The 18,033-nt window shown below is 38.3% G+C and overlaps 1 protein-coding gene across 1 annotated transcript in view; it reads left to right on the top strand.

The window, feature by feature from the left end:
• The window catches only part of LOC141472108 (adhesion G protein-coupled receptor A3-like), a 283,689-nt gene that overhangs the window by 83,421 nt on the left and 182,235 nt on the right, over window positions 1–18,033 (top strand). The window contains exon 3 of the mRNA XM_074158920.1: window positions 16,815–16,886. Within this exon, the coding sequence (XP_074015021.1) occupies window positions 16,815–16,886 (72 nt within the window). The remainder of the gene's footprint in view (window positions 1–16,814; window positions 16,887–18,033) is intronic.

Genomic DNA, 18,033 nt, shown 5'->3' with positions numbered 1-18,033 from the left:
TGCAATTCTCATCTAGTCTTTGGAGGCCGAAGCTCTTTATAGAGCGAACGGGGAGAATTAGGTGTCTAAGAAGAGGATCCAAACCAGCCATCGTGCTGAAGGACTGAACAGGCACTGTGTGGCTTACAGAAATGCTGAAGTCTGACATGATTTTCTACAGCACAGCCCTAAGTTAGAAGCCTTTGTGGGACTGGAATTTGCAACCTCATACTTCCTCTGAAGCCATTCCTCTTTATAGGCATAACTGACTCCATATTTTCTTTTGAAACCTGGTCATAAAAGAAAGTAATTCTGCTTCTGTTCTTTCTATACCAGCCTAGTGGCTGGAGTATCTGCTTGGGAAGAAAAGGACTGACGTTCAGCCTCTTCAGCGTGAGCACATCCCACATTTGCTACCTCGGTGGGAAAGGCCGTAACCAGGACGTAGGTCTGGGTGAGGCAGAGCTGTGCCAATATGCAGTCAAGCATTTAAGATTTATGGGGCCAGAAAGAAAGAAACAGAAGCAGTCAAGTGCCAAGGGTATTTCATCAATAAGGAGAAAATGGGGTGTGCTATAAACATCCATTTGATAAAATACAGAAATGCTATTTTAGGGAACAGAGACTCCTGTCTGTTTCTTCAGCTCCTGTGTCTTTTAAATGTAGGTATACATCCCCTTGGGGCAATCACGGTACTGAAACGGTGTCTTCCATTTCCCCAGCTCTAATTGCTAGGTCATCATAAAAAAGATGGATGGCAACACTTCGTCACCCCTTCACCGTTCTCTGGGATGCTGGGCTGTGCTTTGTGTGGCTTTGCTCAGTGCATCCCCTTAGCCTGCCTGGCCATGCAGAGAGACAGGTTTGGGTAGGTCTTGTCTGCAAATCCCAGAAGAGCTTTTGTGTGAGACCAGCTCTGAGGTGTTCAGCCCAGCACCATTTCTGCACTTCGGGAACTTGAAAAGTGAAGACTAAGATACCTGTGGCCATTCAGACATGTAGGAGGTAAAGAGGGGGCTGTTAATTGCACTCTGGGACTTAGTATCTATGTTCCACTTAAGTTTCACTTTAGTCGGCCTAAGTGCTTTTTTGGACCTGCGCCAACACTTTTTCCGTCATGCTTTGTGTGGCCAGTGTATGTTACTGTGGTTCTGCCAAACATTAAGTCATATCTGAGTTTGATATGCTTTGAGTGTTTAATAGTGTTGAAAATTATGTCTGCCATTCAGGTCAATTGATTTGAAGCAGAGATTATCCAGTCCTGCTTTTTACTGCAGAAATGTTTGCACTCCTATTTGTGAATACTTTATGTGATTTGTCTACCTGTGTCCCAGCATTCTTCACTGATACTGCTTGTATAAATATAACAGATTGCATATAACAATGTATACATTCTTTTTGGAACTCTCTGGCAACTGTTGTTGATCTGTTGAGCTGAGTTATTTTCAGGAAAAGGGTAAATTCCAAATTTGGTATTTGCCTTAGAAAAGTCAAAGAGTGACCAGCTCCCCATAAACCAGTTTCACATTAGGCCATCTGTAAGGGAGATTCGCAGTCATCCTTTAAAAAAGGGTCAGATTCAGCTAGTTCACAAATAGTTATAGTGAACTTTAATTCACAGTTATCTAGAATTGAAATCAGCATGAAGCACAGAGTTGTTAGTTGGGTTTCAGCTGAGGTTTGAGATCGCCTGAAAAAAATGGCAACATAGAAAGGAAATGCTAGTTTGAAACAGCGTTGTTTCCCCATTAATAAATCTCTCCTAAAGGAAGAAATATTTTACTGTTTTTGAATGAGAGAGAGAGATGCAACAGGGTCCAGAATGAGATTTCATTTTCTTGACAAGTAGCTGTTGAGGAGAGATGCTTTTGCAGAAGACCAGTTGAGATGTTTATGTACTCTGATGCAAACTGCATACTAAACAGTAAATTTTTTTTCAAATAAAAAAATATAACTTTGTGATTAAATCAAGATAAAATAATAAATGTTACAGTGCTTTCTGAATTTTCCATAGATGGATGTAGTTCTGTTGGTCATATTATTTGAGGCTTTGAAAGAATAAGAGAAGTGTAGTCTTACAGATGTATGGTAAAATAAAGCTTATGAAGGACTAGATGAAAAGCCTCATCTCTGAAAGTTTCCTTCATGAAGAGATGCAGGAGACATTTGGAATACAAGGTCTAATTTGACTTGATTAGTATGTAAATAATTATCAAAACTGGATGTAGTATGTAATTGAAATTCTTGGAAGAGTTCTCTATGCCATCATATTTTTCTGATGCAATGGTCATTATCTTTGTGTTCGTTACATGTCTCATATAATCAAGACATTTTTGCCTTTATATAGTCATCTATGTTACGTTAATTATCCTAGTACCTAAACATCATTTAGATCATGGTCTAGTAATGTGGTCTGTTTTATGAGTAGCTACTGGATTCATTGCTTTTTAAAATGGCAAAATATATTGTACGTATCTTTTCAGGTGTAAAAGAAAAAAATGTTTCAAAGTGTGAGGAATGAATATGAGACATATATTTTTATTAAATATAATCCCAGGGAAATATTTTAATGGAAAAACATCTTCAAAATCATTGCAGTTATTGTTGCATGAATACAAAATGTGCAGAACTTGACAACAGTCAGGAATTTCTGCTTGAAATTCAGTGGATAGCAATGTAAACAAAGTGAAATAAATATAGGGAAAATTCCCAGTGGTTCAAACTGAGTGAATTGTTTAGAAAGAGTGACAGAAAGTTGTATTAGACAATGGTAGGCAGGAATGAAAGGTCATAATTTGTAGATCATTTTTGTTGTCAAGTTAGAAAGAAAAGCATCTTTCCTGTGTTGACAGTCAGTGCAAAGCACCTGTACAAGTTCAGCTGTAGCTGTATTCCTAACCTAGATTAATCTAATAGTCTACTAGTTCAGATACATTTATTAGATATAAGAGTTATTATTATAAGGAATTATTTTTCTACACCTTTTAAAATGAGGCTGCGTAAAAACACTTTGCAGAGTTTCTTAGGAGTTTTGCCTGGACACTTGCTTTTAAGTCATCATTTTGTTGCAATATAATTGCTACTTGTAGAGTTGAACAAACTGGTTCATTAAACACTAAGATTGTTTTCGCTATAGCATAGTCATGAATAGATTTATCAGGGCATTGCACATTAGAAAAGTTATATAAAATATTCTATATAGAAAGTCAATAATTAGTAGTCATAAATGACAGGAATATAAAATAAACTAACTTGTAAAGTTAGTTTATATAGCTCTCTAAATCACAGACAATTTTTTTTTATATTATATATTTTATATAATATATTATATTTTTTTAAATATATGTAACCTGAAGTTTTGCTGTATTTCAGGAAGTCACGTAATTGAATTTATGAGCATCAAAGCTCCTGTTTCCCATTAGGACCACAAATAGTTCAGTTAGTCTGATGCGCAGTCAGCCATCTCATCTGTATGATATACTCATCTGACGTTTTATGTAGTGATATCATTAAGATAACACATGATTTGTGTTAGATGCTGTCATCCTTTTAGAAGATGTATCAAGTGCAGATTTATAAATACATGTGTTAAAATAGCCACCATAAAGCACCTTTGCTGCCACCAAAGTTTCTTCCTTGATACTTCAAGCTCTAGCAACACTGGAAAGTATTAACGGGTTGTTTTGGTAGGGAAATGGTTGTATTAGGATTTATCATTCACGGGCATGATTCTGAGCTTTGAAGTGAGATATCCTTTGCTGATTAATCCCCTGTCTGTGTGCTTTTATTCTCAAAACAGCATGTGCGCTTTACTGAGAAATACCATCCTTAATTCACTTCCTCAACTTAACTGAAAATAAAATAACCTATTCGGAAACCAGCTTGGCACAGCTGGCTAGGCAGGGAGCAGAGGAATTGGGTTGTGGCTCCCCGAAGCAGCTGTGGGCTTTTCTGCCCCCTTCATGCCTGAATGAGGTTTTGAACGAATAAACAATGTGGGAGAGAATATCTGGGTCCCTGGCCTTACGCAGGAAGACTGTGGAAACAAACCACCATTTCAGAGGGGCTGATGGAGAGGCAATGTGAAGAAGTCAGGATAAGAGAAGCCATGAAGGAAGGTATGAAAAATCAAGCTGCGAAAAGAAGTTTTATAACTCTATGCAGTGAGAAGTATAGAAAAGGAAGTGATACCTAACTGAACAAAACATACTAGCAGCGGTCAGGAATAACTATCTCCAACAGTAACATATTCCTTCTATCCCCGCATCCTTTTTTGGTGCTTCCTTTCCCGTTTCCTCCATTTTTTCAGAGTTTCATTTATGGAGAAAGCATCCTCCATATGCTTTCAGAGTTTGAAGACCTGTGGGTGCTCCTGTGGCCTCAGCTACTATTGTGTGTTATTATGACTGTGTTGAATTTTGTTGGGTTTTTTTAATAATCTTTGCATATTCTAGAGGTGAATAAATGAGACATTTATATAAACAAAACAAAATATAGTTTTTAAAACCTGTAATTTTGTCTGAAACACTAGGAAAAAACAACAAAGCATGGAAGTTATTGAAAAATAGCATTTCAAATGGGACCACCAGGGACAAGTTTTAAAGTATGGGCCAACTTCTTTTTATTTTTAATAAGAGAAGTTTTTTTTGACTTGAAATTAATATTAGTCTGGCACTTTTAAAGTTGAAGAAATATTTTGTTCAATTTGTTTAAAACAATTTTTACTTGAAAATCTCACAACATATGGATTGTATAGCATATAAAGTATATGGCGATGAGCTTAAAGAATGTGTAGAAATTGTACATTCATATACATTCCTCTTGTCTCCTTACTTTTCAGCCTTCTAGTTTGCTCTATCATTCATCTGAATTTCGCATGAAATTTTAGCCAAAAAGTATTTTAAAATTTCTGCAAGTACCTGCAGGAAAGTGCAAATGTAAAAACTGTGCAGTAAATACACTCAAGGAAGTTCTTCAGCGTCGTTGAAGAGGATATTCATTAACCTGAATTTCTTCAGGAGAAGAAATTCTGCATGCCTTCTTATTGGCACACATAGTTGTTTTTAAAATTACTTAAATTTGTCTAAGTTATCACTAAAGCCCTAGTTTATATAAAACAGAGGCTTCCGGGGAAGGATTCCCAGACCAGTCTTTCACCAAGATTTAATTCCTCTGAGCTAAACTGCTGATAGACAGTTCTACCCTGATATCCTTAAATCACTTCTTATTGATCATTTAAATTGACAGGATTTCTATGTAATTAGTGTTCCCTCTAACATTGGCTGAATTAAATATTCAAATGGTCTCTATTCTTAATTTTTTCCCCTCCTTATCTGGAAAAAGCTTCCTGCTCTAGCTGATCTTGGAATGTATCTGGCCATTGCCGTGTTCCCAGGTAAATAGGAAGAATATCTTTGAGTGTACTCGTTCCTGGACAGGGGTGAAGGTTATTGCAGTGTTGTCCTGTCCATCTCCCCTCATGATCTAAATAACGACTGAAGCTCACTCAAGTTTCATTATATAATCAGTGACTACGTTCTTTGTATATCATTAATTACGATTCTTACTCTTTTAGTGAGATAATATAGAAAAAGCAAGCAGGCAGAAAGATGGAGTCCCTCCTTGACATTTTATACTTGAATCACCTTATTTTTAGAAGTGTTCTACTTCTGTCTTACAAAAACACTACAATAAAATAAACATTATAGGCAAGAAAATTTTATTTTATTGATTTACACTGAGTAGTAAACTCTTATTTTTGGCCTGAAACTTCTTTAAGCTGATCTGTGGGCCATCTGCAGGTAACTATCTTTCCTTTACAGCTCACGGTGGAATTCTTTCTTCTTTTCTTTGGATTTTTTAAGCCATGGAAGAAAATATTTCTCTGAAGTTCAAATTGAAATTCAACATAGAACTGCTTGTATTCTTCTAAGTCAATATTGGTTTAGTAAAAGAAAATGGACCAAATATTTCCTTTAAAACAAAACCATGCAAAACTCCATGGTTTGTATATTTCGTGGTTCTCATAGATAATAAAACACATTTTGATTACCCTGATACCTCTGATAATTTAGTATAAACCTCCCTATTTTACTATGGAAAATTAAATCAGATGCACTTCTGAAAATACTGGATAAATTCCCAATATTTCATTTTCAAAGTTTCAATAATGATGCTGTTAAACTTTGATTCCAGAGTTTGAAATTTGAGCTAAGGGTGTTAAAAACACATTTCTGGAAATCTGGAACAGGCAAATCATGGCAGTCTTAAAATAAGGAATAACCATTCCTACCCTGGAGTTTAAAGCTTTCTCAGTCGGCAGTACTTTTTATTCACTTTCTAAGTGTCTGTATTACGTTTTGTTTGGTCTCTGCACTTCACTCAAAAAACAAACAAAAAAAAGAATAATATACTTTCTTCCTCTACTCTTCCACTTTCTTTGCAAACAATTTTCTCAGTTTGGAATTCTTCTCAGAACTGATTTTCTTCTTCTTCTTTTTCCCACAATGGTTAGCCTTTTTTCAAAAGGAGTGGAATACATGTCGAGAAACTTAGCTCATGCTGAACTGCCTTCTAGGCATGCACACACAGAGAAGTCCCAATGGGTGTAGAAATTAAGGAAGCCTCTGGCTCTTTTCAGCCACCAAAGGTTTCTGCACTCATCATGCCTCTACATAGTCACAGATAGACACAAGCTCTGCTATCGTAATCAGCGTTACACCAAATCTGTTGCTGTACACCAGGGCATGATTGCCAACACCCATGAGGGTTTCTGCTGGCACTGTGGAGCTGCCTGCAAAGCTGTGGAGACTGAAATCCACTTTATGTGCTTCCCTCTGCATTTATTGCTTCTGACATTTGAGCCTTGTTTCAGCCCCATGGAACTGATCCATGGGACTCCTTCTGCTGGACAACACGGCCGCTCTGTCTCAACTCCCCAAGTTACAACTGCCAAGCCTGTACTTTTGAACCTACATAGCCAATAACTTTCAGACCTAAGGTGACCCCACCATACATCTCTGGTTTTGTGGCATTTTCCAGGAAAAGAAAACATATATAGGAACAGTTGTGTACGTTTGGAATTTGAATATTTTGATGAATTTTTTCTTCTTGCAAACAGACCAAAGAAAATGAATCTGAAAAGCATAGATGATTTTTCTTTATTAGAAAATGCATTTCGGCTATCAATAACAAAATGTTAAACTAAAGGCAGGTAGCAAACACCTTTGCATCCTCATCCCAGATTCTGATTGGTTGATGCCATATTTAGAATGGAACTAGAGTTTATACTGCATAAATTAATCTTTTAAAATGTTATTTTCTAATATATACATCTATAAAAAGGTATTAACAAAAAAATTGCAAGAAAAGTCTATCCTGCTTTACCAAGATTTACAGATGTTTTTTGTCATATTGCTCCTTCAATTAAAACACTCCGAGCCTTATAGTCTTGCTCTATGATTATTACTATTAAAATGAAATACATTGTAACATTCTGTGGGATACTTTGAAGCAAGCAAATTGCCGTAAAGCTTGTACCTGTTTTGTTTCAGCTGCCATTATTGGCACTTTTTAATGCATGCTCCTAAATAATGAAAAACTGCCAAATTGCCATAGCACATTTGATGTGAACGAGTCATCATCCTTAAGTTAAACAACAAAAATGAGATGACCTTTCTATTGTTCTATATGTAATTATTGCCATCAAGTGACTGGATTGAAACTTCTGATCATTCATTAGTACCTTAAATGGGCAGCAGTTATTTTTTTGTCAAATCCTTAGGGTCTATTGTTTTAGGTAATCCAACCAGTAATGGCTTGGATTAAAAAAGAAAATTAAAGGAAAATGCATAATCAACATGCACCAAAATCCTAAACAAACAAAAGACCTGTAGCCTCTGTGTCTGCAAAAGCAGGCAATTTTTGGACAGTTACGGTCCATATTTATGTGCATGTTTATGTTTATTATCTTGCAGAACTAATCTAAAAAAAGATTTATCCTTCTGTTTTGAAACTTAACTGCAATGCAGTCATAACTTTTCTGATTCTGGAAAGTAGATTAAATATCCACTTTCATCACAAAAAGACAACAAACAAGAGCTCTGAAGTTTCATGGGTGTTATTGATGATATCATGTAATGGATATTGTTTAACCTGCCTGTTTCTCAGACTACAATGTGTGACCGACAATGCATTCACCAACAATGGAGATGAAAATAAGTTTTGATAATATCATAGAATCATAGAATGGTTAGAGTTGGAAGGGACCTTAAAGTTCAAGTTCACATCAAGTTCCAACCCCCCTGCCATGGGCAGGGACACCTCCCACCAGACCAGGTTGCTCAAAGCCCCATCCAGCCTGGGCTTGAACACCTTCAGGGATGGGGCACCCACAGCTTCTCTGGGCAACCTGTTCCAGTGTCTCACCACCCTCATAGTAAAGAATTTCTTCCCTCTTCCCATTTAAAACCATTACCCCTCATCCTATCACTCCACTCCCTGATAAAGAGTCCCTCCCCATCTCTCCTGTAGCCCCCTTCAAGTACTGGAAGGTCTCCCCAGAACCTTTATTCTCCAGGCTGAACAAGCCCAACTCTCTCCGCCTGTCTTCATAGCAGAGGTGCTCCAGCCCTCTGATCAGGGCTCCGGGGAGCCCTAATAGCGGCCTTCCAGTACCTGAGGGGGGCCTACAGGAAGGCTGGGGAGGGTCTGTGTACAAAGGCCTGCAGTGACAGAACGAGGGGCAATGGTTTTAAGTTGGAGAAGGGGAGATTTAGATTGAATATTAGGAACAAGTTCTTTACTCTGAGGGTCGTGGAACACTGGAACAGGTTGCCCAGGGAGGTGGTTGAGGCCCCTTCCCTTGAGATATTCAAGGTGAAGCTCGACGAGGCCCTGGGCAACCTGGTCTAGTTGGGGGTGTCCCTGCTGACTGCGGGGAGGTCGGACTAGATGACCTTTGGAGGTCCCTTCCGGCCTGGACCAATCTATGAATCTATGAATCATCTTTGTGGCCCTCTGCTGGACCCATTCCAACAGGTCCATGTCCTTCTTATGTTCTTATGTTGAGGACTCCAAAGCTGGACACAGTACTCCTTGTGGGGTCTCACAGGAGGGGAGCAGAGGGGTAGAATCACCTCCCTCGCCCTGCTGGCCACACTTCTTTTGATGCAGCCCAGGATGCATTTGTCTTTCTGGGCTACCAGCACACTTTGCTGGCTCATGTTGAGCTTCTCATCCACCAACATTCCCAAGTCCTTCTCCTCAGGGCTACTCTCAGTCCATTCTCTGCCCAACCTATATTTTTGTGCCTGGGATTGCCGTGGCCCAGGATCTTGCACTTGGCCTGGTTGGACTTCATGAGGTTTGCATGGGCCCACCTCTCAAGCCTGTCCAGGTCCCTCTGGATGGCATCTCTTCCCTCCAGTGTGTTGACCGCGGCACACAGCTTAGTGTCGTCAGCAAACTTGCTGAGGGTGCACTCTATCCTACTGTCCATGGCTCCGACAAAGATGTTAAACAGCACTGGTCCCAGTACTGACCCCAAGGAACACCACTTGTCACAGTTTTCCACTTGGACATTGAGCCATTGACTGCAGACCTTTGAGTGCAGCCATCTAGCTAGTCTCTTACCCAGGCCATCAAATTATAATAATGGGTCACTGGCTTCTTACAGGTACTGTATGGCTACGTTTGAAATGTCTTCAAACACATTTTTGTATGAGGTTCAGTAAGGCCAAGTGCTGGGTCCTGCATTTCAGTCACAACAACCCCAGGCAATGCTACAGGCTTGGGGCAGAGTGGCTGGAGAGCTGCCCAGCAGAAAAGGACCTGGGGGTGTTGGTGGACAGCCGGCTGAACATGAGCCAGCAGTGTGCCCAGGTGGCCAAGAAGGCCAAGAGCATCCTGGCCTGTGTCAGGAACAGCGTGGTGAGTAGGACTCGTGAGGTGATGGTGCCTCTGTACTGGGCACTGGTGAGGCCCCACCTCGAGTGCTGTGTCCAGTTCTGGGCCCCTCACTACAGGAACGACATTGAGCTGCTGGAGCGTGTCCAGAGGAGAGCCACCAAGCTGGTGAGGGGTCTGGAGAACAAGTCATATGAGGAGAGGCTGAGGGAACTGGGCTTGTTTAGTTTGGAGAAGAGGAGGCTGAGGGAAGATCTCATTGCCCTCTACAACTCCCTGAAAGGAGGGTGTAGAGAGGTGGGTGTTGGCCTCTTCTCCCAAGGGAATAATGACAGGACCAGAGGAAATGGTCTGAAGTTGGGGCAGGGGAGGTTTAGATTAGATATTAGGAAGAATGACTTTACTGAGAGGGTGGTCAGGCCCTGGAACAGCCTGCCCAGGGAGGTGGTGGAGTCCCCATCCCCGGAGGTATTTAAGAAATGTGTAGATGTGGCACTTCAGGGCATGCTCTAGTGCCCGAGATTGTGGGGGTCTTTTGTGTGTGTGTGGTTAGACTCGGTGATCTCAGAGGTCCTTTCACAGAATCACAGAATGATACGGGGTTGGAAGGGACCTCTGGAGATCATCTAGTCCAACCCCCCTGCTAAAGCAGGTCCACCCAGAGTAGGTTGCACAGGAACGTGTCCAGGCGGGTTTGGAATGTCTCCGGAGATGGAGACTCCACCACCAACAATGAAGATTCGGTGATTTGGTGATTCTGTGACTGCTAACTCTGACAGTCACTGCCATGACTGCAGGATAGGTGCTAAGTGTTGTCTTTCATCATTGGCTATGCCTCTTTCCTACCGCCATGATCAGAATGATGTTTTAAAAGTTAATCTTCTTCAAGGATCCTGTCTGCATTCATTTCTCAGGCAAAGGTACTATTTAGCTTAGCTGGAATATTTTGCATGAGAGAGAAGTGGAAGATGTGACCTTATTTTATTTTTTTTTTTCCTGTTGTTGTTGTTTCATAGTAATATGCAAAATGTGGAAAGTCAGTCATATTTCACTGGTATTTGGCATCTGCTCAACAACTGATTGCTCTTCTCAGAGCTTTTTTGGAAAGTTTGCAGCACCATAATGATAGCTTTCTAAACACAGATGTCCTCTTGGTGCAACCTATAATTTTTTATGAAAGAGATATCGATGTCAGGAATTTGAACAAAGTACTGGAATTAGTTGAACATTCTTGTTATGAATATGTTTTCAAAATATCTACAGTACATATATTGTAAGTTGGGGGAAGAATCTGCAGTGTCTGAAGGCATAGATGTTGGTACAAAATGCCCAAAATGTCAGAATGTAGTTTAAGATAAATTGATTCTTTTGTTAATAGACTGCATATTTTAGTGATTTTTTTCCGACTATATTTTATACTGTGTAAATTCATACTGTGAACTTGAAGCATCAAGAATCTCAAGAACACATTTAGATAATCAGGGATTTGGCCATGGAAAACATCTAATAGCTGAAAAGCCTCGCATAGCTATTAAATGTTCTTGTAAAGTCCCTATCATAGCTTCTTCCCCTTGTTTCATTTACCTCTCAGCTAAGCCATCAGGAAATTAATATTTCAAACACAGATTTCTCCTCCTTAAGTCAGCTGGTTTTGTTGAGGTAACTCCTCTTAAACATCTTTAGTAAGTTAAGGTCAGTTCAAAGATTAATGTGTAGGATGATAAACTCCCAGCAGCTTGTGATACTTAGCAAAAGAATCCTCGAGTGTTCTTACCTGTGAGACTCTTATTTGCATATACATACAAATTTTCTACATATGTATAAGAAGATGGTGCTTGATGGTTATTGTATATAATTTATGTAAGTTCAAATTTGTAAGTGAAAAGGAAATTCTCCTCTGTTAATTTACTGTAACCATTTGTGATTGGTTTTTAACAGTAACGCGATCCATTCCGTATTGTTCTTTTAGCTATTCAGGTCTAGTTACGATCAGAATATGATGCAGCAAGTATATCTAGCAACTGTAATAAAATTAGAGGAAACATATTTCAATAAATATTGTAGCATTTTATTTTTGTGCAGCTGTGCAGCCTTGATGTAAGTGCTGCAGTTGTTATGACTACAGCTAACTTCCCTCTATCTGTACTTGAACAAGGCACTTGGTTTTGATTTATTTTCAGGTCACGCCATTAGATATATACACCCACACCACTAATGACACATCATTCAGATTCAGAATAGGTACTTTAAAGTTAGAATGCTGCATCAGAAATTATGCAAAACCATAACTGTTAGTTAGAAAATACTTTCTTTTTGGACTTTAACTGGGTCGTGATGTGGTCATTCAATATTATTATACTGGGGTTCTTTCCCTTTTCTTTTATTTTTGGTTGGTGATAAAGTCGCTTGCGCAGTATGTATGCCTGTGTGCATGTGTGTGGCCCAGGCTGGGCTGCTATTTGGTGTGCCTTGGATCATGACCTTTTGCCAAACCTCAGCAGCGGCTCTTGGGGAAAAAATGTAAACATACAAGCAAATTTACTCTGGTTTCTTTATTTAGCTCAGTGAAAGTTGATACTCATTGCTATAAGGCTTCAATATTACAAACTCTTTGCTAAATTAGAAAATGAGAGAAGCTAATTCAATATTTTAATAAAAGTAATTTTGTAAAAAATACAAGTGAGAGGCAAGAAAATAGATTCTCCTAATGTAAAGTAAGAATTGTAAGTGATTAACAGTTGTGATAATTTTAGTTGTTTATTTTAATCACATTTTAGTCTTCAAGGACAATGAGAAAGAAAACACCTATTTTGTTAGGCCACAAGTACAAGGAAACATCATGGAATAATACTAATTATTAAGAAAGTGCCAGGACTGTGGGTAGTATAATCACCTACAATTTTCTGAGAATATTTTTACTAAAGTGGCCTACCTAATTTAAGTTTAATTTCCAAAATAAGGAGACCAGATGTCTTGTTTGGGACAGTGCAAGTGATGGACACTTTTCCTTGAAATGGTCTGCCTTCTCCTAAATTAAACTGGCCTTTATTCTTCCTGTAGATGATAGTTTAAGATTATGCTGGTTTTTCCTATGTGGTTACAAGTTATGGGGAAACAGAGCGGAGTTTCCATAAACTAGAACGCAGAGGATTTCAATAAATGGAAGACCTTTTGCCTATTTAATTATTTTGACTGGCATTAAAACTCACCTGCCAACAGTTTGCCACTTATACTAACTCTTTCATATTTATTATGAGCTGTTACCACTGCTGGCTATAAGAGACAATCACTTCACCTAATTACAACTTGCAAAGCATTTAGATGAGTTGTCAGTTAACACAGAATGTGTGTGTAATCGATATAAAGCTTAATGATTAAAACTGTCTATTTTTCCTCCCTAAAATGTGACTATTTGCTCTGAATTATGCCTCTAAGTGGTTTTCAAATGTGTCCCAGTGGAAAGCTTGAGATAAATCAGCACAGGTCCAAACGATGTATAGTATTGGGTTGGGAGGTTTGTTTTGTTTGCTTGTATTTTAAATTTTAAGAATACAGAAGTTCACATAACGAGAACAGTGTCCTTTCAATTTGCTCTATGTGGACTCACCTGTGCAAGTTAAAGAAATTCCTTCAACCTGAGTAGTTATGTGTTTAACACCCTGTACAAGCAAAAGCATCTACATTTCATTCATGAGGATATTGTCAGTATTGCTGTCCAAAGCTCAGCCCTGGTGTTTGGTGTGAACAGAACCAGAGCAGACCAAACTGTTTAGTATTGAATATTTGAAGGTTAAAAAGCCCAAGGCTTTGTCTAACCTATACAGCAGGTATCCTAAACCATCAAAGGAAAATACGCTCATGTAGATTAAGTTATACCAAACATACTGATTTGTATTTGCGAGTTGATGGACTCTGAAGAAGAGACTGCAGAAGTTTTGTATAAACAGTTTTGTTTATGAGGAGGTGTGGAAAATTCAGAGTTAAAGGAACAGTCACAACTTCTTGAGCTGATGAAGGCAGAAGAAAGATGTAGTAGCTGCTGCTGGTACCAGGGAACTAAAATGAATTTAAAAAAACCCAAAGCTTCTTCCAATTCTTAGACAGTGTTTTCATGATAACAAACATCATTCCTTGTATTTCATTTGTGATTAAATCAGCTGCTGTCACTTTCATCCAAATCCAGTAGAAGGGAAGGGGACAAAGCAAGGAAGAGAACTGCTTTGCCTGGATTAGGGAATAGGAAGAAGGGCAGAACACGCACAGGAGGGTGGCTGTAGCTCCCAATTCCTCTCTGTTGTGCATTAGGTTGTTGTGTGCTTTGCCAGATAAGAACAAGTGCAAGCACCAACCCCGACGCCTGTGTTTCTGCTATTGTTTTGCCTATGTGATTTCCAGGAGAAAGGAAAGAGCTTAGACCTATGCCTAAAATTAGCCATAGACTGTGCAGCTTTCTTGTGAACGCTCAAATCACCATCAACATCCTTGCCCGGGCTCTGCCCCTTTCTGTCACCTTTACCTGTCTCCTGAACTGACGCTTTCCTTTTTGATCCCCTCCTGTGTGCCACCTTTTTTCCCCTTGCTGCTGGCTCATATTGCTGGTTTCTTGAGACTATGGGGAATTTCCTGGGCTCAGTCTCTTTCCCAGGCAGTAGAGGCATACTTATCTTGGTACTGCACAGCAGCAGGGAAAAGGAAGCACTTCTGGGTTTTATGCTTTTTACTAGCTTAGCTATGAGTAAGCAATTGCTTAGCAATTATTGCCATTGTGGCTCCGACAAATAAGAATGACCTATACCATGTAATGCATATGCTTAAAGTATCTATGTATGTATACAGTCATGTGTCACTGTTTAAAAGTTACATCAGTACTGGACAACTGGAATAGTTGTTGTATTTTTAATATGTTCCTGTAATATCCGTTGTATTTATGTTGGACTGAGATTATAATATTTTATTGAGTTTATTTGCATAATGAGTCAGGTAATGGTTTATTAGTGAAAAAAGCAATTGAAAAAAGGAACTTTGAAATATCTAAAAGAAGCTCAGATCAAAACAGTAAGAAACTAAACCACTGATTTTCAGACATGCATGGCTAAAAAATTTGCTAATATATTTCATAACTTTATGAATGCTTGTAACTTCAGCTAAGTTAATTACAGGTACTCTTAATAAGTAAACCTCTATGCTTTGCAATACTTACAGTTTTAGAAGTCTCAAAGCATAGCTTATTGTTTGATTTCAATTTTTGTACCTTTTTCCTGGTCCTTTTCTTCTTTCAATATGTCACAAGATCAGGTGCAACACATAGTCATGATGAAAGCACTGTGTAGAGCAAGTTGCAACAAAGAAATGGTAATTAAAATTATTGGACAGGTGATGTATCATACCTGTGTATCATACCTTACTGATTATGCAGCATAAACTTTGAGCTGAGTAGACGTTAACAAATGCTAAGTGATTACCTTGAATCTTGTTTACAGTTAGGATTTTACAACTTAAGCAACTGAGTATCTGTATTTTCTAAACTGAACTGATATTCCAGGGTTGTTTTTTCCCATCAAAATTGTGGTCTTGGTCTGCTATGCATTTGATAGCTCTGCATTTCTTATATGTAACACAAAAGTTCCTGTACATAAGTAATCAGAATATTTTACCACTTTCTTAAGAACTCTTAATGTTACATGTTGCAAGCTGAAAGCTGAACTTGACGGTTAAGAGTCTGACTGAGATCTTTGTAAGAGACAGACCACTCATCAACATCATCACTAAAATGAAACGGGTGTGACACAAAAATTTTTGGAACTGTATTCAAAATATCTGCAAAAATTACTACCAAAATACAGAAATATTTATTTATGATTTTGACTTTGAAATTAAAATATAGGCTACTGTGAACTAAACACTGGGAATGAAATCTTCCCCTGCTGAGGGCAATCACAGCTAGTGGAACCAAGATTTCACCTGGAGTTCATTTTATTTGCAGTAAAATAAAAAGTGATAAATAAAAAGTGATAAATAAGATGACTCCTGTGGCTGTTGATATATCCATACTTTGGCAGAGTCAAGCAGTGTATATGCTGTAATATCCTGGAAGTGGCCAGTGTGAGGAACAACACTAATAGTACTGCACACCAGTCATTCCCTATGAATTGCAAATTGTCAGGAGATGAACACTGACTCTACAAGAATTTACAGCATTTGTCTCCTAGGCCTGCTTATCTAATTACACTGAAGGCATTTCCTCAGGGCTCACATCACAAAAGTCTTGAGACAATTCAGTAGTAAATCTCTGTGGGGACTCAGCTGAGAGCAATGTCATGGCTCCAAGCACTGTGCCAAGAGCAGAAGAGATTACTAAAGCCAGTGAAATATTCTTTATCTGCGCAACAACCAATCCTCTGGATTGTCACCAAGTGCAAGATGAAGCACCTACCTGCCAAATATGAGAAATTGCTTGTATTTTAGGACAGAAACCTGACCTATCTGTTTATGTCTCACATGCCAACTGCTTTGCCTACGTTAGGTGGAAACGAGAAATTTATTAAGTGTAAAGTGCACAGCACAATGAATAAGCAAACTAAAAGGCTCTTGCTTTGCTGACTGATTTTTTTTATTCACTCATTGATTAAAATATTTTTCCTGGGGCAAGAATGACTGGTAAGCTTGTTTTGAAAAGTATAAGTAGGAGAAGAATTAAAACAAGCAGATATATTTTTTTAACATCTAACCTTAACCATGTTACTCGGAAAAATATGTTTCCTTAAACTGCAAATAATGCAATGTTTTTGATGTTACTATTTAAAAGAAATTCATTCTTAGTCTTATCTGAAACAAATAAAGGTTATAATTTCATTGCATTTCATACTCGTGTATAACTAGTACAGTAGGCAAAGTGATAATTAATTGCTCCTCCTATTATGTCTCTCCAGAGATCTGAAGAATAATTTGATCAGCACAATTGAGCCAGGGGCCTTCTATGGACTTTCAGAACTGAAGCGCCTGTAAGTATTAATTCCATCTGAATTATTCTGAAAATTGTGTTTGTATCAGCATTTCTATCCTTGGGCAACTCAAATATGCCACCAAGCAATAATCACATAAGGACACTGGCCGTAAAATAGAAAATCACACACTGTGCTTTTCAAATTTACCGTGCCTTTTTCTTCTCCTTCCCTTTTTTTCCCATTTCCTCCTTCTTTTTTACCTTTTCCCATTTAAAATTATCTGTTTGCTGTCCAATAAATGTCCTAACAAGTACATCTATAAAGTTAAAAAACATGCTTAATTAATGACTTAGCAGACTGTATATCATTACAGACATTAATCAGAAATAAAACTAAGTGGTTTAAATATGTGTAAACAGTGTTTTGTGCTACACTAAGTTTTTTCATTATGTAAGGTCTACTTTACTTTTATCACGTATCAGGTCTATGGGATAAATTATTAGATGAGAAACTTAGTCAGAATTTGTCTACCATTTTCATCCCTCTCACATTGACTCTACTTGATATTTTTTTATTTTTAGCGTGGTTTTCTAAGGAAACAAGACCTATGCAGTATAATCCCTGTCCATCATTCCTGCATTCTTCTCTTTGAAAACGTTCTCATAGTACTTCTGAAAACACTGGCTGATTTTTAAACTACATTTGTAGAGTGTAAAAATATCTAAGTTACTAAGGTCCTACAAGTGGGCCTTTTTGCTTTTAATTAACAAGGACTACAGACCCCCCTTAGTTCTACTCATCCTAAAGGAAAAGTGAGATGAACCCTTTTGTAACTATAATTTTCAAAGTGACAGCATCTAAATGTCCATGTAATGGCTAAACAGGCCATCAGCACACACCAGAAATCAGCCTAGCCATCATGTGTACTGTCTTTTGTATGATGAGAAAACCTATGAGAAAACAGAGTTTATTTTCATGGGACGGTAAGATTTAGATGAAATGGAATGCAAAGCCACAGAAAAAGAAATTTACAAATCCTTCTGCTTTTTTTGCTCTGAGGTTAAATTGTCTAACTGCCATGTACAGGGAACACTGCAGAACCTAAGTAAAAGATTTCCATCTGTGATCGTACAGGTAGCAGCAGTATTTTCTAACACCAACCACTAAGTTTTAGTGCATTTGGGAAGAAAGCCAATGACATAAT

The sequence above is a fragment of the Numenius arquata genome, chromosome 15 (genome assembly GCF_964106895.1).
Source record: "Numenius arquata chromosome 15, bNumArq3.hap1.1, whole genome shotgun sequence".
Lineage (NCBI taxonomy): Eukaryota > Metazoa > Chordata > Aves > Charadriiformes > Scolopacidae > Numenius > Numenius arquata.
The sequence above is the reverse complement of the archived record's forward strand: the minus strand, read 5'-3'. Positions and strand labels throughout refer to the sequence as shown.